The 24,753-nt window shown below is 42.0% G+C and overlaps 1 protein-coding gene across 2 annotated transcripts in view; it reads left to right on the forward strand.

Moving 5' to 3' along the window:
• KCNQ1 (potassium voltage-gated channel subfamily Q member 1) overlaps nucleotides 1-24,753 on the forward strand; it is a 198,057-nt gene that overhangs the window by 30,806 nt on the left and 142,498 nt on the right. Inside the window, exon 2 of one of the 2 annotated variants that reach the window (XM_073658048.1) lies at nucleotides 10,589-11,077. In XM_073658048.1, the coding sequence (XP_073514149.1) occupies nucleotides 10,698-11,077 (380 nt within the window). In that variant the 5' untranslated portion in view covers nucleotides 10,589-10,697. Of the gene's footprint in view, nucleotides 1-10,480; nucleotides 11,078-24,753 lie in introns of those variants that run through there. The other variant, XM_073658047.1, reaches the window with a different exon arrangement.

Consider the following 24,753-nt stretch of genomic DNA (forward strand, 5'->3'; position numbering starts at 1 on the left):
AAACATCTTGATTGGGTTCAGGTCTGGTGACTGTGGAGGCCAGGTCATCTGGCGTAGCACCCCATCACTCTCCTTCTTGGTCAAATAGCCCTTACACAGCCTGGTGGTGTGTTTGGGGTCATTGTCCTGTTGAAAAATAAATGATGGTCCAACTAAACAACGCAAACCGGATGGAATAGAATGCCACTGCAAGATGCTGTGGTAGCCATGCTGGTTCAGTATGCCTTCAATTTTGAATAAATCCCCAACAGTGTCACCAGCAAAGCACCATCACACCTCCTCCTCCATGCTTCACGGTGGGAACCAGGCATGTAGAGTCCATCCGTTCACCTTTTCTGCGTCGCACAAAGACACGGTGGTTGGAACCGAAGATCTCAAATTTGGACTCATCAGACCAAAGCACAGATTTCCACTGGTCTAATGTCCATTCCTTGTGTTCTTTAGCCCAAACAAGTCTCTTCTGCTTGTTGCCTGTCCTTAGCAGTGGCTTCCTAGCACCTATTTTACCATGAAGGCCTGCTGCACAAAGTCTCCTCTTAACAGTTGCTGAAGAGATGTGTCTTCTGCTAGAACTGTGTGTGGCATTGACCTGGTCTCTAATCTGAGCTGCTGTTAACCTGCAATTTCTGAGGCTGGTGACTCGGATAAACTTATCCTCAGAAGCAGAGGTGACTCTTGGTCTTCTTTTCCTGGGGCGGTCCTCATGTGAGCCAGTTTCTTTGTAGTGCTTGATGGTTTTTGCAACTGCACTTGGGGACACTTTCAAAGTTTGCCCAATTTTTCGGACTGACTGACCTTCATTTCTTAAAGTAATGATGGCCACTCGTTTTTCTTTACTTAGCTGCTTTTTTCTTGCCATAATACAAATTCTAACAGTCTATTCAGTAGGACTATTAGCTGTGTATCCACTAGACTTCTACACAACACAACTGATGGTCCCAACCCCATTGATAAGGCAAGAAATCCCACTTATTAAACCTGACAGGGCACACCTGTGAAGTGAAAACCATTTCCGGTGACTACCTCTTGAAGCTCATCAAGAGAATGCCAAGAGTGTGCAAAGCAAAAGGTGGCTACTTTGAAGAACCTAGAATATAAGACATATTTTCAGTTGCTTCACACTTTTTTGTTAAGTATATAATTCCACATGTGTTAATTCATAGTTTTGATGCCTTCAGTGTGAATGTACAATTTTCATAGTTATGAAAATACAGAAAAATCATTAAATGAGAAGGTGTGTCCAAAGTTTTGGTCTGTAATATATATATATAGATGTGTGTGTGTATATATATATATATATATATATAATTTGCAAATTTTTCTTCTTTCATATCTCCGGTTCCTTTTATCCCATAAACATTGGCTTTTTTTTTTAGAGGTTAGTTAAATGTGGCACTCAGGGGAACGTAATGCACTTGTTTGCAGAAGATAAATAATCAAAATGACTTTTAAATAAGGGTATTTTCTTTTGTGACGGATCTGATGGATTACCTATTGTTTCTTGTATACCTAATCCAAATGAATTGCTTTTTTTTCTTCTGTACTTGATTTGCTCTGTCCTCCCATAACCTGATAGATTACCCAGCTTTTTATCTAGTAATGTTGACTGAAATCTTTGACCTGAAAAAAAGAAAAGAACCTGAAATAAGGAGCAGAAAGCTCATTTATACACCGGTGCAGATTTCCTATTGCCGACTCTTTAGCCAAGCATAAACCTAGAAGAGACAGTCCGATGATGTCCAAGTCTGTAAAGCTATTGGATAGATCTGGCACACTTTTTAGGCTAACTTTCCTATTTTATATCATCTGCCCCAATATGATTATCATATCTGTATATTAGTTATTACGGTATGGGGAAGTTCCAGTTTAACCTTTTTGAGGACGGTGGGTTTATTCAATTGAATTGGTTTCAGTTCAACACAAAAGGTTAAAGGGGTTATCCGGGACTTTTTTTTCCCTATGGGGCTAAGCACTTGTCGTCAGGTAGTTGCTAACTACCAGCCTGTTCTGCCATGTGACAATCTCTCGTGACTGAAAGCGGTCATGAACTTCCCTGACCATCGATTCTCCTGTGTCCTGTGATGTCATTCCGACAGAGTAGTTTCTTCTCCTCCGCTCTGCTGTATAGATGGGGTGTCACTGCCGACATCATATTGATTGACAGCTGGCTACGCGCAACGTTGGGCTAAGCTGGCTGTCAATCACCTTGAGGTCAGCAGGGACGCCCCTGTGACAGAGGAGAGCAGAAAAGGAGCTGCTCTGCTGAGATGATTTCACAGGGAGTAACAGAATCACCAGTATGAGCGGCCCATGACCGCTCTGACCCAGGTAAGATCGTCCACTCCAGGACCGGCATGTAGTTGCCATTACCTGATAAGTGCATAGCCCCTCGGGGAAAAAAAAAGTGCAACTGAAATTTTAATTTAAGGCATTTCCACTTCTTGTTACATTTTGTGTCCCTGGGTGACAAAGCTCTCCTTAAAGTACTATCTTTTCCTTCACACACTATATATATTTTTTCCTGTCCTACGGTACTTAAAAATACAATTGAAATTAAATTTGCAATTGGTCTTGATTAAAAATATTGTAATGCTTGGTTGCTATAGCTCCTACACGGGCCCATGTGTATCCATGGTAACAGACAACAAACAAACCCTGTGTAGTCTGATCCTTCAGTCATATAATCTTTCATCTGTCCCCTGCAAACATTTGGTAGATTAGCAAGTCCAAGATAGGAAAATTAGATTGTGGACAGTGATGACAATGTCTGTCTGTAAAGCGCTGCAGAATATGTTGGCGCTATATAAGGAAAGCATAATAATAGGGAGGAGATAAAGGGAGTATATATTCAAGATCCGACTACTCAGTTTTTTTCTGTTGTCTCTTACCATAGAGACCCATAAATGTGCCTGGGAGCTTTAGACCTAAACCACTCTTGAAAACTTTAATATATGTCACAATGGCAGTCCATCCAGAGGGATGTCAAATGGACCAGGATTTCACTCTTTGATATGGGTGTCCTGTCCCGGCCACGCTTTATACAGCATACCCAAACTACATATTTGCCAAACTACTGGAGCATCTGGGAGACTCCTGGAAAAAGAGGAGGCATCGGAGCGGTTGGAAAATTTCCTGGGCACCACCCAAGCTTCATGAGATGTCGCTGGAAAGCGTTGCTTCTGAAAGGTTTCTTCTGGTGGAGCTGGGAAGTCCTGTCATAAGACCAATTGCATGGACTGGAAACAGGGCCCATCTCTAAAATCTATGAAGAAAGCCAAACTATCTACAGGTTTCACCTTTCATATGCATCTTCTAGATGGTCATGCTCCAAACAATGACCTCTATCTCCTAAAATTGTCACCTTGTGCTCTCCTTTTACCTGCAGGGCATACATTAGTCATTTTCATGGGCGGTTGGTTCTCCATGGCTTTTTCTTTTGGATAATTCATTCTGAAGCTCTAGAGAGTGTGACGTTGAGTTGGAAACTGGTAAGAAAATACTGTATTTATTAGGAGCCGGTTCAGGTCAAGTCATAATATTTCAAGACCTTGAATTACTATTTTGCCAGCAGCAAAAATAAGTAAAAAAAATACAAATCTAACTACCGTAAATAATCGTCTTAAGGGATTGTCCAGGATATAAACATTTTTGTAAAGCTGGTGATCACGTTAATATTCTATATCCTGGACAACCGCTTAAATTCACATAGAAGAGAGTCAACCATAGGAATTAGTTCCAACATGAAAAACCGTTTTTATAAATGTAGACTTGCAAACCTTCTTTATGAAATCCATGTATTCTCTTTAAGTAGAATGTAAATGCATGAAAAAACTAGTACAATAGTTTCCAGCACATACCAGTCAAACCTGAAAAGCCAAGTGATAGTGGTCCAAGAAAGAGCGATGCGGGCTGCACTAGACATTGGCGTCCTCATACAGAGGTTCTGTATGTATGGGACATGTTGTACTTGTTCCAACAAAACTGGAATGGAGGAAGGCAGGTAAGTCAACTTTGCTCATTGACTTCCACCTCTGGGATACATGCAGAATGGGATACACTTAGTCCCTTCCCCCATGGACAATTTATGTTTTTGCAAAAAAATTTTTTCTTCCGCTTTATGTATTTATATAATCTTTTATAATTACTGTGTTGTTTTTTATTGTAAACATTTTAAGGAATTTTTTTATTTTTATTTTGTTGAACTTTTCCTTAATTATTTGCACTATACACTGCAATACATCAGTCACACAGCAGACATACAGTATAAACATGGAATCCTCTTTATAACACTCATCTCTCCCTTATTCCTCTGGGGTGCGATGGACAATGGATGAGTACTTGGACCCCTCAGGATCTAAACACTTAGAGGGAACTTTCCTGTTTTAAAAATGACATCTGATCTGTAGCAGAATGATATAGCGCAGGAGGAGCTGATCAGATGGATAGATAGTCTTGTGGGAAAAGCTGTCATCCGATTTTTATGCACACATCTCAAATGAACGAGGAGATTGCATCAGCCAAGTACAGTAAATTCACAGCCAGAACCCTCCTAACAACCAAGAAAAAAAACAAAAAATGTATATATAGTTAGAAAAAGATATTAGATATCTAATAGATACAATAAACTCCACATGACAGGCACTAAAGGGTGCCATTTTATAATATGTAGGGGAATTGTGAAATTATCTATCTATTAGATATCTAATATTTTTCTATCTATATCTTTTATATAAGATTGCTTTACTAGTTTTGTAACCTAGTTGTAAGTTACCCTTAAAAAACTCCTTAAACTGACCTATATCAATAGTATGGGGATGCGGTGGTCGCAGGGATTTACAAGACTGTGCAGTTACTATCCACTCTTTCTAAAAACATTTCTTATTGAACTTTTTTTTTTTTTTTTTTTTTTAAATGCGAAAAGAACATATATGCAAACGATAAAAAACAAAAATTGTAAGGTCAACGTATTATTCTATAGCATGTGCAGGGAACAATTCCATCTAACAATATGTGGTAAATCAGCTATTTTCCTACCGTAAATAATAAACATATATGTAAGATTAAAAGTGTAGTTCATAAACTATTCCCACATATATTATTTTCTGGAGCCATAATAGATGACATAATACATCCTACACATAATATAAATGGCAGTGATCCAATTAATAGTATTTGTCTATATATAGAAACAAACCGGCCTAAAGATATAGGATTTCTCAATCTAAAATATAAAAGTGCAGATAAATCATTGTATGGTAATACAACCAAGGGGGATTTAGGACATAGTGGCAATGAAGAGAAAGATAACATAACCGCACTAAATGGAAGTACATGATACTAAAGTAATGCCTGGATCAGTGATCCCACTACAGATGTGTAGATAAGATATAAGTATTAAATAAATAATCCATGTACATCTACAGGGAGGTCTGACTAGTGAAATATGGAGCCCCGACGCGCGTTTCACCCTGCTTCCTCAGTGGGCGTGTGGTGAGCTGACCTTACAATTTTTGTTGTCTACTCACTATTTGGCCTTACCTAGTGTATTCCTTGAGGCAACCTTGCTTTATCTTTTGCATATGTTCTTTTTGTATTTTAAAAAAGTGTTCAATAAAAAAAAATGTTTTTATAAGGAGTGCATAGTAATTACACCATCTTTTTAAATCCCTGCGACCACCATCTATGGGATTTCTGTGCTTGTAGCTTTAAGTTACTTAGAGTATTATAGTATGTAAAAGATGTTAACAATGCATTGCATACGGATGTGAGCTAAGAAAATAATTGCACACTTGTATAACAAAAGGTAAACAGTATGGATTCCACTAGCCCCACCTTTCTGGATGAGAATGGACCTGATTTTATGTTTTTATTTATTTTTATACGCTAGTGTGAGCGAACCCTAAAACTTACATTTTATTCACTGAAATCCCTGGTATTTCTGCGCGAGAGTCCAGTGGGCGGTCCCTTTGAATGAAGAGAAAGCTGTCGGCAGGACCGCCCACTTGACTCGTAAGCATACCAGCGCCAGGGATTTTAGAGAGTAAAATACAAGTTAGGGCTCCGTCAGACATCAGTGATTTTTCTAGTATGCAAAAAGTGGTCGAAGTTTCATCAGTATTTTTGATCAGAGTATTATCAGAGGTTGGTCAGTGTCATCAGTTTTTCTTGGATGAAAAATAAAATTTGGAGGTTTTTAAAGCTTCTAGCTAGCAAACAGTCTGTGATAAAAAGGGCAGCACTCAGATGGCAACTGAATACTGTCCGAATTTGTTTTTTTTTTTCATGGATGCATAGACTTGTATTGGTGAGCTTGATCCGACACACAAATCAATATCGGACAAGTCTTCTTGGTTTTGTGCAGACCACATGGTCCGAGGGAGAAAAATCGAACATTTGACCTACACCACACACACAGATAGCACTTATAAGAGGGAAACTGACATCTGAATGAGCCCCTATACTGAGGTTTTTTCCAGCAAACCTATATATCGTTCTGCTCCGCTTCACTTTTTCTATACCGTGCTGTTAATAAATAGGACACCATGTACAATGCAAGATTGCTTTTAAATGCTGCTGCCCTATATTGAGATCTAAAGGGTTAAACGGCATTTATAGCTAGCTGTGTAACACAGCTGACAGTATTTGGAGATGTTCTTTATACACCCGCATCCTACATGTGATGTACAGGGGTAAAACGATTGCAGTTGCAATAGGTGCAACCAGGCCCAGAGGTGTTGGGGGCCACACAAAATAACTAGGCTCCATTCAGTCAGCTCCTCTCTCCAGCACTGCAGCCTCCACTTGTGCCCTCTGAGTTCTGTGCCGCTGATCTCATGTGTGTAAGAGTCTGTCTCGGCAGCCATGCTGAGTGACTAGCTGGGGTTGAGAGGAGACGCAGTGTGCCTCACAATGACGAGCTGATGTGGTGGGGGGTGCCATGGAATGATGAGCAGAGGAGGATGGGGCCATTTAAAAGTTTGCTTAATGCCACTCGTGACCTGGTGATGTACATGTGTCACATGTTGGGATTGGGTTACAGCGAGTCTGTTAGCAGTTTTGACCCTGTTTGAACATAATTTTGTGTATGTTCTTGGTATCAGCAAGCTAAGCCAAGAGTCCCTGGGGTGTTCTTTACTGTGAATTGTCTCTCTGCACTGAACAGTCTCCAACTTCTCCCCTCTACTCCTGAGTGAGGGCTCTAGATCCATCAAGAAGAGGGCAAGAGCCACCACCCAAGAGCAGAGGAGAAAAGTAATAGTGCATTCAGTGCAGAGACTCGGGGACCCCTAACATTGAGGAACGACTCCCTGGGCACTTCATATAGAATCTCACATGCACGCCTATAACTTCTCCCCTCTGCTCCTGAGTGAGGGATCTAGATCCATCAAGGAGAGGGCAAGAGCCGCCACCCAAGAGCAGAGGAGAAAAGTAATTGAGCATTCAGTGCAGAGACCCAGGGACCCCTAACATTGAGGGAACACCCCCTGGGCACTTCATATAGCATCTCACAATCAGGCTTATAACTTCTCCCCTCTGCTCCTGAGTGAGGGCTCTGGATCCATCAAGGAGAGGACAAGAGCCGCCACCCAAGAGCAGAGGAGAAAAGTAATAGTGCATTCAGTGCAGAGACCCCGGGACCCCTAACAGTGAGGAAACACTCCCTGGGCACTTCGTATAGGATCTCGCATGCAGGCTTATAACGTCACCTTCTCTATATTGCTGATACATGTTTATTGGTCTAATATATAGCGCAGCGTATCAGCACTAGGGAAACCTTGGCTTCTGCCTGTGCCTACTGGGTTTTGGCGGCTTTTACAAATTGGCTAAACTGAGTTCAATGGTAAATCCAATGAAGAGATCAGTATAATTTAGAAATACTTTGTCGTGGTTTTTGTATCCTTGAAGTTTGACCACTCTTCTGAAATGGCATATTTTCTATAGTACACTTGTGTCAATAACGTGGATGTGACAGGGGGTCTAATGCCTGGGTGCTCGCTTATGACTAGGGGGATTAATTATTATCAAACATTATTTGCTCGGTTTTGGGCAGATGATGGGAATGTGCTATAGTAGGGCAAGACTGTGGAGTAGACTGATGGGAATGACTGTTATACAAAGCACCCGCTCATTGCTGCAGGCGGCGGCTGTTCTTTACCGGTGCAGCATGCCGGCTCCTAACTGCCATTTGTGGATGGGTAGTGAGTCGTATCCGTGCACTTTAGGGTAGGTGTCTGGATTTCATAGAATATGATGAGCATTACCTAAGAGACTATTTATCTATCTGGATTACTGTTAAATTGTAGCAGATGTTCAGGGCTGTTGGGTCCATGACCTTTTTACATTACCCTGCAATGCGCAAGTGCTGGACTTTGTGGAAAGGTGAAAACATGTCACGGGGTGTTATGGCCACTGTGGCGGCCCTGCTGGCATTGCGTATGAAGATTTCTTTGCTTCGCTCTATTATGATTAATAATTGACCATATAATTAATTTACAATAATTGGTAGCGCAGCTGCACAACTAAATCCTGTGCTAAAATCTTCTGACTAATCTCTGCAGTGCGCCATCTTTATATTTTACATATTTAAAAGCTATAATTCCTACGACCACAAGAGGGCCATGTAAAACCGTCCCTGGTGGACTGTGACAGGTCTGTATTACCCACAGTGTGTAACGATCAACTAATTGTATCCGCACAAGACTAGGAACAAAGACTTAGCTGCATTTATTGTAAGACGTTCGCTCGGATATAATGAGCCTGGGAGACGCGTGCTCAGGGATGAAGAATAAATGGCTAGTGTGGGATACTTGGAAAGTGGCCTTTTAATTGACTGTGAGGGATCATGTTCTTTTAAGCCTCCCTTTCCAAATGCCTACAAGAACAATTGGGGGTATTAGGCCACGGACCCACTATCGGTGTTCGGTCAGTATTTTTTCTCAGGAGGGGAGAAAAAAACAGGAGTGGGTGATAAATGCAGAATTGGTGACTTGTTTCTATGATACCTTTTCTCTGATTGTTCCTCACCTGGTTTTTTTCTCCCACTCCTGAGACAAAATACTGACCGAATACTGACCGAATACTGATAGTGGGGCCGTGGCCTTAGAAGGCTTTCCTCTCAACTGGGACCCAGGATAACAGTAAGTTGTGGGAAAACTGTGCAAAAAGTAGCAATCCGTTTTCATAAGGACACTCGTGTTTTTTTTTTATTTATAGAGTAACATTGATTTTCCTTTGTGATTATGGTAATCCTGCACATGAATGACAAAATAGTCACCTCCATAAGGGACAGTGTACACCGTATCCTGCAAGTGCTGGGCATCCTCTAAAGAACGAATTCATAAAAGTAATACTATTAATGTTTCATTTATATAGCGCGAGTATATACCACAACACAGTACACAGATCTTTATCACTCATATTAGTTTCTGTCCCCATTGGAGCTCACAGTCTAAATTACAAATGAACCTATAAAGATTTTTTTTTTCTTTTTTCTTCTTAAACTATTGCTACATTACTCCTTTTATGTGGCTTATCCAAATAAAAAAAAATGTTTGCCAGTACTGTGAAATAACTAAATCCTTCTTATTCACTACTCTTCTACAATCCAGCGCGGCGCCTCCTGCAGCACTCCTGGTCTTTGACTACATGTGGACGGCACGTGATTGCTGTAGCCCATCGGTGGCCGCTGCTGTACTACTGTCATTACCGCTCAGCTCAACTTATACGTCGCACCTTTTTTTTCGTTTTACTTTGGGAACTGTCTATACATTCTTGTTTTTACCAATTTGAAAACTTGTTTGATACAGTTTTATGGTGATGTGATGCATGCGCATGTGTGGCAGAGTTGCCAACCATCCAGAAATTCCAAGACCGTCCGTAAAAATAGGGCACTTTTTGCCCTGTCTGTAAAAAAAAATTTTATTTATTTATTTTTTTTTTTTTTTCGAAGCTGAAGAAACTTCTACAGATTATTTTGACTGTAATTATCATCATTTTACAGTGAATGTAGCTGATGTCTTCATATCAGAATTACGGGCTGTAGACATGGATCGCTTGTAATCAGAATGATTTATTATGGTTTTAATGTGTTTGGAAAAAATATTCTGTCCATGACTTTTTTTCTCTCGACAATTTAGCAAAAAAATTAACTTTGGTGTGTGTTTTTTTTTTTTTTCATTAAATCCCTCAACAGGGGACAACAACTTACGGTATATTTAGCTAAAAAGTGCAGCGAGCTCTGTATATAATCAGCCTCGAGTTCATAGTCTCAGTGGAATGAAAGGCATTCCTTCCCCTCCAGGAGACTGCGGGCAGTAGGGACATGTTATAGCTTCAGTAGGACGGAGGAAAGTTCCCTAATAAGAAAGTAAAAAAGGAGGTAATGTTTCCAGAGAGAGAGCAGAATTTAGGATCACACCTCTAAAGTCAACAACCCTAATGGACATCTAGGAAAGCTGTGCTTAGGAAGGAATTATATCCAAACCACTCCCTCACATGAGGAGTCATCAGGAGAAAGCTGGAGTAGGCAGGACATCAAAACTCGTGTGTGTTACTAACTAGATTTTGCTTCTTATTCCTTTCCAACCAGATTAAAGCCACCAGGGGAGCGGAAGAACTTGGAATTTTCTGCATGAAATGTTCTTTATTAAACTTTCCAAGTTGTAACGAAGCTTTCCCCTTCTCTTGCAACTTCTCCAATGTCCTCGTCATCTCCTCCTAAAACACCGAAAAGTAACTGGAACTTCGGCATCTTAACCTCTAGAAAAGATCTCCACCAAAAACAGAGTCCTCTGGAGATGAATGAAAATCTGAACACTCATTACGAACACGTCCCTTTACCTCGGGGGTTAAACAGCAATGGACAGCAAGGTCAGGAACGCACTACCACCACTTTTGAACTGAAACGCGATGTGCTGATTACCACGGAGTCCCCGCGGCCGACTATTAATCTGGACCCCAGAGTTTCGATCTACAGCGCGAGAAGACCTCTGCTCACCAGAACCAACATACAAGGCAAAGTTTATAACTTTTTGGAACGGCCAACAGGATGGAAGTGTTTTGTTTATCACTTTACAGTGTGAGTAGATGTTTTTTTTACAACTTTTTGTATGCGAGTAGTTTTCGGTTAAGGTTGTATTTACCAACTTTGGACCTTCTTGAATATACTGTGACTTGGTTGAAACAGATCTTATTATGCTCTTGCATGTGTGTATGTAGAATAACTTTCATAGTTCAAAAGTTCTGAATACTTTTTTATGGTTATAAAAGTTAGTTTTTTTAAAAAAATATGTAGTGAATTGGCAATAAAGATGCATAATGATACTGATCTTTTAAAAAATAAATGCATGTAATGATGATCTTAAGGCTATGTTCCCACGATGAGCTTTTTGGTCAGTTTTTGATGTTGCAAATTTTCTGCAGCATTTCTGCACCCATTAAGTAAGAGTTTTTTTTCTTCAAAAATACGCAAGGTCAAAAACTCCTGGGAACATAGCCTAAGAAAAAACTTTTAAAGTTTCAAAGACACCAATAAGATAACATTTTAAAAGGAAGATTCTCTAGTAAATATATAGTCTGGGTATATACAGTAAGGTAATGTTCACACGTTGCGTTTTTGCTGCTTTTTTACAGTACCAACAAAAGTTACGAGATTTCTGAAATCCCATGCACCTTTTTTTTTGCAGCATTTTTTCACCATATAAAGCAATGAGAGAGTGCAAAAAAACAGTAACAATTTGTTTTTGCTGCTTTTTTTGGTAAATTAAACTAACTTTACTGCCTAGAGAGCAGGTTTTCCCTGCAGAAAAAAATGCAACGAGTGAACATAGTTGTCCTCTTTTGGGAAGCTGTTAGAAGTTCCTGTCTAATTGCGTCTTCAAGGAAAGCTGGGTAGCAACAAATATGGCCACTGTTCTACCTAAAGTCCTGAAAAGCATAGATTTACACTCCTGATTTGCAGAGGTAGTTGATGCAACCAGTCCCCGGTGTCTAAAAAAAAAAAGAAAAAAACAAAAAAACACTCTGCCACATAGACTACACAGGTATTATAAAAAAAGAAGTGTGGGCCTGCTGCAGATATTTATGGTCAGCCATCCTTCTTTGAATCAGAAACTTGTAGATGATTTTTTTATTTTTATATACCCGGTAAGCACTCAGTTGACACAGTACTATACTATATGGCCAAGATAGCGCATACTTTTTTCCCCCATCATTCTCAACCTTCTTGTATTACCACTAGTTGGGACCGTTATTCTTTGTCTTGATGGCTTCAAGTGCAGCCCAGAAGGTGGCATTGCGACGTACTACAACTTAATGGCACATGTTTCTCCTGCTATCATACTGCCAGGTAACCAGACCTACTTTAGGCACAAATCTGGTTGATACACAGGACATTTCATTCACGATTGTTGACCAGTAGGTCCTGGTTCTTTAATAATCATACTCCATGATTACTTGACGTAAATATCTAGAGGTCAAAAATACATAGTGAGCATTTGTATGAGTAGGAAAAAACTCCTTTTAAAACTGGACAACCCTCACGAACTGGACAGAAATGGTGGCAAAGGCAGGGTAGAAAAATGTGTTAATGCCTATGTCCAAGAAGACTGATTTCCCTTCACTCCTGCTTAACCCCTGATTGTAGGAATTTTGCCAACGTCACATGCCTGCTATCACATAACCTGCGGTTTAAAGTTAGTGTTGGGTATTCTGGTGGTCTGTCATCTACTAATGGTTAACACTTCTCATCTTTGGCTGCCTAGGGCGATGAAGAGGTTAATTTTAACCGTCCTAGAGTAACATATATAATTGATATTATGGGCTAATAAATACCCACAAAGTCCTGGGGTGACCCATTTAAAGAGACTCTGTCTGCACAGAATGACTGTTCAAGCCAAGTATCGCTGCTCAATGCATCACGGCGCGGCCAATCGTTTATATACAACGCCCCACCTACTTGTTTTCCCTCAATCTCCCACTCCTCTTTGACATCTCTGGCTTCATAGGGCCAGAGAAGGGTGGAGATAGATGGAAAACAATAGGTGGGAAGGTGACGTTTATGGCCCCGCCATGGGTGCGCCGATCGCCTGTACTTGGTTCGTACGATCATTCTGTGCTGATAGACTTCCTTTAGGCAACGTTCCCACAATGTGTTTTTGACGCTACGTACTTTTGCTGCATCAAAAACGCAACGTCTTACAGTTCCACTAAACTGGATGGGATGTATAGAGATCTCAGGCCCACTTTGCTTTTTGTTTTTTTAATTTTTTTTTTCTTTTATTCAGCATAAATTGATCTGCTGTGCATGTTTTAAAGGGTCTATATGTCATTTTTTTTTCGTGCCAGTACACTGAGTTTTATGTGCAGATTTTCCTCTTAGAAATGCATTAGATGTGGAAAATCCATGGGTAAAAAACTGCATAAACTCATAAGAGCACATGACTGTATGACTAAAGTTTTGCCAAAGCCAAATATCAGAAAGTATCAAAAACAAAGCAACTTTATGTAAAACATGACAAAAAAAAAATGATAAAAATGCGTGTAAAAGAATGCAAGTAACCTAATGGGTGCAGAAAATAATCTGCAGCATCCTAAACTGACCAAAAGCTCATTGTGGGAAGGTAGTCTTGGGGAGCATTCACATGAGCTGATTTATCGTGAGTAAGCGTAACGAGTAAAGCGCTCATCCGATGGGTGAAATGATTTGTAAACTTTCTCAAAAATCATCATTCTCTGCAGCACATCAGAGGCGCTGTTGATCTATCTAAAAAGGCTATTAAATGACTGACAATTGGCAAACGTAGCCAATCTCCGGTCACTTATCAGCCACCTCTCGCTCACTGCTAGTGTACTGAGCGAGGCTGGGCACGTCTAGTCGGAATGAGGCTGGCGGTATGCAAATCACACACTTGTGGTCACATGACCGCCCGCACTGGAGAATCCTCACAGTGTGCAGAGTGCACTGTGTGAGGATTCACAAGTACTTGGCCACTAGAGCTCAGTGGCTGGCAGAAAGCCTTCTTGCCAGTTTATCTACCTAATGTTGCCTAAAAGATAGTTTTTCCCATCCTTACATCTTTTAATAAAAGTTGTGTCCAACATCCAGCAAAAGATGCTCTTTATTAAAGCACTTACTATGTGGCTCCAGAAATGTTTGGTTCCTCAACCTCCATCTATTACATTTGTGTATTTTATCCTGCAAAGTGCTTTTTGTGTTTTAAACCCTTGTTAAAGGGCTTTTATAGCGTTCGGTAAATAAAGGTTATCCATTATACAATGAACATTGTGTAACTTTTTCAAGAGCTCTTAAAACGACAAACCTAAACATAAAGCATCAGTTTTTGTACCGGTTCCAGAAAGGTCTTATTATCTTAAGGAAAATGGCCTTGTTTAAATCGTTTTGTTTTTTTGTTAAATTTATTTTTATGACAATTTTTTCATATTACAATCTATGTAAAAAAAAAAAAAATAGTTCTAATACTGGACATATACTGGCTGTGACCCTATTGAGATTTATAGAAGTATACATTTGGCATGCTCTAATCCATGTAGAGTTGAAATGTCTGGTGGGGTTGGAGTGGTGGCCCATTCATTCTCTATGGGGCTGCCTTACTCGGGCTTGTTCGTCAGTCCCATACAGAATGAATAAAGCGTTGGCGCACATTTTTTGGATTGGTTCGAGCCCCAGCAGATGGATCTCCTCTAATTCAAACTAAGTTCACTATTAAAATATTAGAAAAGAAATAGAAAAATAATGTATTTATGAATTAATGAGTGAAAAGACTTGGCCACAATCTGCCTTTTATATAATGAAATTCCTTTTTTATGTGCTGCACGTATAATTTAATTGTATAATTTGGGTTTCCTGTTGGCATTTCCTGTATAATAATGTACTTTGTACATATGAAAATGAGCTGGAGCCGAGGTTCTGCTCTTCACTATTTTTGCTTTTTCATGTCTTCAATACTTTTACATCTAAAAAGACTAAAATCTGAGATGTGATGTCTCATCAGAGACTACCCCTGGCCAGATATTATAATATTATGTTACAGCAATTCATTTACTATATTATCTTCTGGAGCCTGGAGTAGAACCTGCTCATAGAGGTGGATCCAGAGCCCTGATAAATCTCATAAATAGGTCTTCATGGGTCACCATCCTTTTGTAACACAGGCACTTTAGATGCAGTGACACAGAAACACAGAGCAGCCAGTACAGGGTTAATAAACATGGGGGATTTATTGTAACAGGGTCAATCTCCACGCAGGGAGTAGCAGGGGAAATATGAGGACAACAAGGGGAGTAGCAGGTAACAGACAATAACCAACAATCCACAGTTTGGCTAGATGTAGCAGAGTCGACATTGTTGTAATCGGCAGTTTTACACTTAGCTGACTCTTGTTCCCCACAAGGCAGTTGCCGGCTGATGCCAGTGTTGTTTTCTTCTGGCTTCCCCGCCTAAACAATGTTCCGTCTTCTTCTGGCGGCAGCGGGCGGTCTCCGGTTTGACCTGCTGAGCCCCTAGTCCATAACACTGCACTTCACTTGCTCGGCTCCACGGACCCTGGGTCTCTTCTTCCTCTAGTCGGGCTTGACCCCAACTGTCAACTCCCTGCTTTCCTGCGCAAACCTCCTTTTTCTCCCTCTTCCTAGACATGCCCCCAGCTCCCCGGTCACCTGACTCCTGTGCTTGCAGTCTGTCTTCCCCCTGCAACCAGAGGCACAGCCTCGGCAGTTCCGGATCCCTTGTTCTGAAAGTATTTACACCCCGGTCTTCCCCCTTACACTTTTAAGACCTAAAGGCCCCATACACATTAGATGCTTGTTGGCAGAATGATGGTTCGGTCGGCAGTCACAGCGGTCAGCTTTCACATATACAGGAGCCCTCGCTCAGCCTAGATCTCCTGTGTTCTCTATGAGAAAGTTGCTGACAGACATCTCTGCCGGTGGCTTATCTCTCTTATCTCTTTCAGAACAAACTATCGGCAGTCTGAAATCAGACCGAGCCCCTCGGCACCTCCTCTGACCATCAGTTGGTAGGTGCCTCCATACACATTAGTGTCATCAAACCCGTCGATATTGGCAGGTACGGCTGACATTGTGTATGGTGGCTTTAACTCTACCTCAGTATAGGCTGATATTTAGGTGGTGGACTTTCTGAGACTTTTCCAAACATCTGAATGGGGCTTGCAGAAATAAATGGAGATGATGCAGCAACTCCAATCATATATACGGAATGGACTTCTATTCACAGAATCTTCTGAAACAAATCTCATGTGTTTGAATATACTCCTAAAGTCATAAGCACCATCTGCAGCAGTAAAAACATTGTTGGGTTGGTGCAAAAATGTTCTGTTGGTGCCCAAGGCAGTATTGTGAAGCTCTCCCACTATGGGCCACCTTGATCTCGATGGTTGACTGATGACAGTCCCATGATAGACCTCCTCCAGCCAATCACTAATGCTCTTATTTATATTAGAAATAGTAAATGACCAAATAAAAAAGCAAAAATAAATAAGTGCTCTTTTAGGATGCCCTATATAGATAGAATGATCTGCTTTATTACACAAACAATGCAACCAAAAGTTATGTGCAAAATGGGGCTGGAGAGACTCTTACTACTAACGTCCCTACATTTTATCATAGACGTGTTAATTAGCTTTCCTCTATTTCCTGTTGAGAAGTAAACTGGTCATAAAGTATTATATAACTATATAACAGAATATGTTTAAATTTAGAAGAAATGCCGAGGGGGATTTACGACACGATTAACCTGTCAAAGTCTAACAGCAGCTTTCACAGTGCGCCTGTATGGTGGCGCGTCACTCTACGCACCCATCGTTGCTCCTGTAGTGCGATCGCGGGTCGCTGATGGGTTGCAATGACGGCCGGGGGTCTGTTGAAAACCTCCGTGCTTGTCATCATGGAGCTCTTTTAAAACTTAGCTTATGGCCTGGCTTCAAAGGAGACCGTAGTTTCTACTATATGCAGCAATGCTGTGGTATTGCTGTATATAGTACAAGTGCCCTGACAATTGCAGCTTCAAGTCCCCTAAGGGGACTAATAAATACAGTAAAAAATGGAGAAAAAAGTTTTAAAAGATATGAAAAAAAATTAGTTCAAATCACCCCCATTAAAAATAAAATTGCTAAAACATGTAAAAAAAATACTAATATTCGTGAACACCGTAAACAGAAAAAAAACGTAAAAATGCCGTAATTTATTTATTTATTTTTTCATTTGTCACTGCAGTACCACAAAAAATGCTGTAAGGAGTGATCAAAATGTCATACATACAGAGGCTATGAGAGCAAACGGTCCAAAATTTTAAACTGAATCCAATTGCAAAAATTATTTTTAGCCCTAATTGCATGCATTAAATCAAAAAAAATAAATAAAAAGTCATTTTCAGGACAATCTAGTGCAAGATTTTACTGTGTAAAAGTTTAACCTTTTTGGTACATCTGTCACTGTGTCTTGTGGCAGATTTGTAACTCTGTCACTTACACTGCAGATAACGTATGTATGTGGCTTCTGTTCACTTCTAGATCTGTGGAAATGGGGAACACAACCTGACAGCCCAAATGTTAGAATCAAATTTTATCTGGCAAGTATATAGTCAACATATCTATCTGGTGCCCTCCTTGGGAACATCCCTTGTTTTTCACTGGCGCATAATTCACTGGCGGGCACAGACAGAGGAGGGCACCTCTCCATGGACAATATATGGGCCCTTTGCAGTCCAATAGCTCATCATAATACACAATTCCACCTGCTTTGGAGCTGGTTGTGGCCCCCTCACCTCTCGGGCCCCTGTTCGGCTGCACTGGTTGCACCAATATTATGTGCACCCCTGACATAATGGCTACTACAATCTATGCCTTCTCTATGGACTGCAATTTTAGATGTCATGAACACTCCCCTTTCCCATCCACTGTACTTCATTTATCTTTTTTGAAGTCTCATTTACCCTTTAAAACCTGCCGCTGCCAGTACATACTAGGAGTTGTAGTTTCCCACCATGCTGTTGAAAAAAAAAAGTCTCTACTAGTGATGAGCGAGCGTGTTCTGTTAACCCTTTCGGCGAGCATGCTCTGGTGCTCGCCAAGTATTTGTGGTGTGCTCGAATGTTATGTTTCAGTCCCTGTGTGTGCATGATTTGTGACCGACAGCTTTAACACATGTGAGGAATGCCTGTTTGTTAGGCATTCCTCACATGTGTTAAAGCTGTCAAACAGTCGCAGATCATGCACATGGAGTTACTCAAACATAACATTCGAGCAAAGATACTCGGAAAACACCCGAGCATGCTCGTAAATCTCGAGTAAGAGCATGCTTGCTCATCACTAGTCTCTACTGTTTCCAATAGAGATCTATTCCCAGTCACCAGCCCATATTTGTTTTAGAAAATTCTAGATCCTCCTTTCTCATATCACTATGGTTTGTTGTGCCTATGTTGTTCTTCCTGCAAATTTATGAATACACTGACAACTGGGTGTGACCAGTTTGTAGTGTATCCCCACACCGGGCAACCTTTGCTGCTATCCTTCCTGTGTAGGAGGGAAGTGCTAACACCCAGTTGTTTGTTCACGTTTCCAGGAGAAGCCAGCAATGCCAAGGGGGCCATATTGGGGGCCTGTCTGTGTTTTTATCTCATTTATGCAGAATTATGTGTGAGGTGGAAATAATATCAATTTTGATTCATTTGCTGTTTGTATTTTCCATTTCTTTTTTTTGTGGGTCGGTGTAGAGCCGTGTACCAGGGCCCCCTGCTATTTTTGGGTGGTATGGCGCTGTTTAAATCCTGCCTTAATTCTCCAGTTCCAAGTTGGTGATCTGTTGTTGATGTTGGCTCGGTGAGATCTTTGTAGTGGCTGTTGCTAAGCCTCTTTGTAAATGAACCCGTCTTACTCCTGTTTACAGGGTTTTAATCTAATCCTCATATAAATTTTTCTTTAGCAGATTATTCAAAAGACTCCAAATGAGACCGAGGCGATGGCGCTGCGGAAACACACCGCGATGACACGTCTGTTTGTTTGTCCTTTCTGCCTGTCGAGTTTTACCACTGTGTGAGAAAGTACAACTATTCTCTACAGTTAATACACTGGTGATGGAAGAAGGTGACTTGTACTTTTGTGAGAAGCATGGCAACCAATAGGATTTCAGTAATGCAGCCAAAATCTTTGAGGTTCCCTATTGTACCCAATTTTATTGTATGGGAGATATGCATTCTTAGGGAAAAACTCTATATGCATTGTTCATGGAAGGTAATGGGGTGACTTTTTTTTGGGGGGGGATAAATCATATAAATAGGACCTGAAATGCACAATGGACATTAGATGGACAGACCTGGTACCTGGGTGAGGTACCATGGAATGCGCACTTATGGATAGACATGGTACCTGGGTATGGTAACAAGGTATGGGCCTAAACATGGATAGACATGGTACTTATGGATAGACATAGTACCTGGGTATGGGCCTAGACATGAATAGACATGGTACCTGGGTATGGTACCATGGTATGGGCCTAGACATGGATAGACATGGTACTTATGGATAGACGTAGTACCATGGTATGGGCCTATAGCTTTTGGAAACCTATGACTCCCAACATGCTACATAATCTTTGGCTATCAACGTATGGCTGATGGTTGCACATCCCATGATGCTTGTAATGGCGTCTTGAGATTCTGTTGCCTCCTCTTGCTTTTTCTGTGGCCACGTGTTTCACTACTGACCAAAATAGGCAGGCGGCGATGCCTGTGAAAAAAAAAAGGCTAAGTAGAGCTGATGAGGCACCATTGCCACTCCATTCTAGCAATCGTCAGTGGGGGGCTACAATAACACATCCCCATGTAGTGGTCATCAATGTCATAGCCCTATTTAATTATATTTTTTCTAAGCTATAGACATATATACTGTAATTTATAATATTAGATTTTTTTTATTTGGTTTTCCATTTGTCCCAAAAATATTTTCGCCATCATTGAGTTTTTGGACATTTTTTACCCTTGAAAAAGAAAGGAAAAAATACAAATTTGACAAGCCTGATCATTTGGGTCCACCAGCTAAAATTGTTCTACTTTATGGTTCTATGTTTTCTGGCATGAAGTTGACTTGCTACAAAGTTAACATAAGTCTGTCTGGCCTTGAGACGGACCTATCCAGGTTTTGATCTTCTGAAAGACTGAGAACTCCTTGTAACTGCTAGCAGAAATCTTAATCCTTTAGGGCTTGCTCACACGTTGCATTTTTGCCGCATTTTCTCCCGCAGAAAAGCAACTGCTGAAGAAAAGCCTCCCCGCAGCATGATGCTGCCGCCACCATGATTGACGGTAGGGATGGTGTTTTCAGGGTGATGGTGCAGTGTTAGTTTTCCGCCATACATAACATTTTGTAATTAAAGCAAAAAGTTCCACTCTGGTCTCATCTGACCACAGCACCTTCTTCCCCATGCTCCCTGTGTCCCCTACATGGCTTTTTGCAAACTGCAAATGGAACTTCTCGTTTCCAGTTTAAAAAAAAAAAAAAAAAAAAAAAAACTTTCTTCTTACCACTCTTCCATAAAGACCAGATTTGTGGAGTATACACTAATAGTTGGATTAGATAGGATTCTCTGATTCTCCAAACTGGAGAAGTGTGTTTTCGCTGTCCTATATCAGAAATCTGCACAGACCTCCTTGCTGGTGTAGACCTCATTGTTGGTGTAGATCTCATTTTCTGGGATGTATTTTACATTAAAATAAATACTTCTTCGGAAAATATCTTCATGGTATGAAAATCCATCCAATGGAACAGTTTGATTTATGCCAAATCTAAGACCTCTGTGTGTGCAATCACAGGACAAGAAGGTGTGTGCAGATTTCTACTGGTGATCATAAGATTGGAGGTAAATGCCACATGCCGCATAAATGTGCCAGCCCCTATAGGCTTTATAATGACTGCAACTTTTGGTTCTCCCCAACATATTTCACTTGTATTTGAGAAACAGTTGAACACAATATTAAATGGGTTGTTCACCTTTTAAAGGACATTTTTTTCCTAATGAAACACATAGGTTAAAACTTATTTTTGTAATTGGGTTCATTAAAATTTTTTCACCAAATGATTCAACATTTTTAATAAAACCGAATTGCACTCAATAAAACACGTCAGAAGTTTAGATTTCATGGTATTTATTAAGAGGAGATTTTCTTTACCTGGAACTGTTTTTTTTTTTTTCTTTTCTCTGTAACATACTCAGTCGTCATTTGAATCTCGCTAATTCCCATATAACAATAACAGGTTGGATAACACGATAACCCCGGATTTACAGTCCTTCACATTGGCTTCAACTCTGTTTAGTAAACTCCCAGGCGAGAAATCTAAACCACTGGCGACAATACAAGACTGAAGAATAGTCAGATGTCATACCGGTTATCACGTTCTGTAATGCCTCTGCGTGCTTTTTTTCTGCTGGCACAGAATACTGTAAATGCGAAGGAAAATAAAAGGGTGCACGGTTTTTATTTTTACTTGGTTTTACTGGCTTTAGAAGTGGCTTCCTTCCTGTAAAAGAAAGACCCTAAAAGAAGGATGCATCTCATATCGTCTTGTATGAAGGCAATCATATCATCTCCCTCTTCTGTGTAATTATCGACCCAACCTGTGTATGGGTCAACCTGAAGTGTATGGGACCCGGAAGTAGGGGGGATGGTGGATGGACCATATTGGATATCCACAAGCTGATCTGTTTCTGCCACGGGGGATATTCCTATCTCCATATAGTCAGGATAAAAAGATGTAAGCTGGAAAATCTATGACCAGCTTTAGGCTGCTGAAGAAGAGATTTTTCTCCTCCCCCCCCCCCCCCCCCCCCATGACGGCATCACGGAGAGAGGGTATCCGCCCTTCAAGGACAGGAAACCTACAGATAAAAAGGGCGGCACCTCTCTCCCGCATCAGTTGGTTTCCTGTCCTTGATGGGGACCTACAGGAAGAAGAAGGAAAAAGAAAGAAAGAAAGATAGAGGAATACGGACTTACCTGGCCCGGCCAGACCGCTTCAGGCAGCGGGGGTTCCCTGCCTCGGCTGGTGCGGTGTCCTGTAGCGCCACCGCTGGGGTCAGTGGGCCTCTAGGGTGGCAGGGAGACACAGCGCAGGAGAAGACTGGAGCCGCCACGTTCTCCAGTGGTGTCGGGGCCCAGGTCGGTGAGTATGCCTGGGCTTCCGGGGCCCAGGTCGGTGTGCATGCCTAGGCTTCCGGGGGCCATTGCGGAGCTGGACGCCTCCCCTCTGACGCGAGCCGCAATGCACCACTGGGTGTCGGCGGTCTGGGCGCATGCGCACACTGGAAGTGCCGCGGTGCCCTCTGGGAACGGCGCGCTTTAACATGCGCGCAGGAACTGGGAGGATGGTATGCCCAGCAAAAGAAAGCGTTGGGGGGCGGGATGGACTCCCCTGTGGGGGGGGGTCCCCCATGCTGGAGATGCACAGCCGGTGGACAAGCCAGGTGGGGGGAGCCCTATAGGGGTTAAATTACCGGGAATGCACCAGGGAAGTGCTTCCTGGCACACTCTGGCACCCTTCGGCTATGAGCGAGCAGGAGCTACAGGAGGTGCAGTCCCTGCACCCCCCACTCACCATCACCTCTGCAACATGGGCAGCGTATGAAAGGACCCCCCCCAGTGACCCTTCACGCCAACACAGCCAAGGTGACGGTGGAAGCGGGCGGTCTGGCAGGTCTTCGCAACGCGGCAAGGACTCCAGCGTGGCGTCAACCTCGAGGAAAGACCCAGCTACTGGAACGGGTTCCTCTTCAATTCCGGTATTCCCTCTTACAATGGGTCGGTAAGTGACCTTCGTGAAAGCTCACTTGTAACTTGGGACCCCCCCCCCTCTCCTTTCTTATATCTTCAGGGAAGGAAGAGTATGGGCAAGTCCAAATACTGGACCTGCGCGCTTTGCGCAGAGGATCTGCCCACCACATGGCAAAAAAGACTATGCAACTCGTGCATTGAAAAAACAATTTGTGAGGAGACCCCTAAGTTCGCCTCAGAGCTTAGATCCCTGATTAAATCCCAGGTTGAGGATACCTTCAAGTCCCTGCAGAAGGGGGGGGGGGGGAAACGAGAAAAAAAACAGGAACCTATCCCCTGTATCAGGATCTAGCAGTTAGGACGGGGAGGTGGTAGACTCAGATTCGTCCTGCTTATCTTCGTCCTCGTCATCTTCTGAGGGTGGGGGTCGTAGCTGTTTCCCTATAGAGGGTACGGATAATTTAATTAAGGCAGTTAGGTCCACTATGGGGTTGGTAGATCCTCGCCCTAAAATCAGTCCATTATATGATGCTTAGTGGCCTGGAACAAAAGAAAAGAAGATCTTTCCCTCTCAATGATAAAGTCCACTCCCTGATTAAGAGAGAATGGAGAAAGACGGAAAGGAAGGGCTTGTTGTCCCCTAAGAGAAAATACCCCTTTGAGAACCCGGTGTGCTCCTTCTGGGGGAAGGCTCCAAAGTTAGACGTTGCAGTAACTAAAGCCTCTAAAAAAAAAATTCCCTGCCATTTGAAGACATGGGGGTGCTAAAAGACCCAATGGACAAAAAAGCGGACTCCTTCCTAAAAGGAGCTTGGGAGGCGGCAGGAGGAGGGTTAAAGCCCGCAGTGGCAGCCACATGTACAGCCAGATCTTTAATGGTCTGGCTAGATCAGCTAGAGGCGCAACTTAAAAAACAAAACATCAAAGGATAACATACTAGGCTCCATCCCAGTAATGAAGGGCGCAGCAGTTTTTTGGCTGACTCATCAGCCGATTCCATCAGGCTGGCAGCCAGGGCTGCGAGCTTCTCTAACGCAGCCAGGTGGGCCCTCTGGCTTAAACTCTGGCCAGGTGACCACCAAACCAAATCTAGGCTGTGTTCCATTCCTTGCGAGGGGGGAATTCCTATTCGGATCTACTCTGGATGATATCCTTGACAAAGCTGGGGATAACAAGAAACGCTTCCCGGTCCTCTCCAGTACTTCTTACAGGAAGTCCTTTTTTAAGCAGTAAATTTATGCGCAGAACCCCCCCCCCCCCCCCAAAGACCAGGATAGGAAGAAAAAAGCCAAAGGGTTTGTGTTTAACAGGAAGCCCGCCCAATGAGAGTCAGCCTCAGGTGGGGGGGGGACTTATTTTTTCCCCAGGCTGGGAGGAAAAGAAGATCGACCAGCTCTTGGATTTTTAGACCTGATAAAAGCAGGACTAAAATTCCAGTTTCCCTCCATTCCCCGTCCGAACTTTGTCATAACCCCCATGAGGTCATCAGGGGTAGAACAACTAGCACTAGAACAGGAGATCCTAGGCCTAATAGGGAAAGCAGTCCTTCAGGAAGTCCCTGCACAGGAGGAAGGCGAAGGATTCTACTCCCCTCTGTTCCTCAGGAAAAAAACAGACTGGACATTCAGGACAATTGTAAACCTGAAAAAATTGAACAAATTTCTAAAGGTGCAAACCTTCAAGATGGAGGCAATAAAATGGTCAGTGAAATTGTTGTTCCCAGAATGTTTTATGGCTGTCCTGGATCTCAAGGACGCCTATTATCACGTCCCCATACAAAGAGACTACCAGAAATTCCTGAGAGTAGCAATATTGCTAAAAGGAATAGTTAAACACTACCAGTATACGGCCTAGCGATAGCCCCAAGGGTTTTCACAAAAATAGTGGCAGAGGTAATGGCCCATCTGAGGGAGCAAAACATCCTGATCACACCGTAACTGGACGATCTGCTAATA

This window comes from Phyllobates terribilis, unplaced genomic scaffold, assembly GCF_046119375.1.
Source record: "Phyllobates terribilis strain yellow unplaced genomic scaffold, ASM4611937v1 Scaffold_13__5_contigs__length_258822181, whole genome shotgun sequence".
In the NCBI taxonomy this organism is placed as follows: domain Eukaryota; kingdom Metazoa; phylum Chordata; class Amphibia; order Anura; family Dendrobatidae; genus Phyllobates; species Phyllobates terribilis.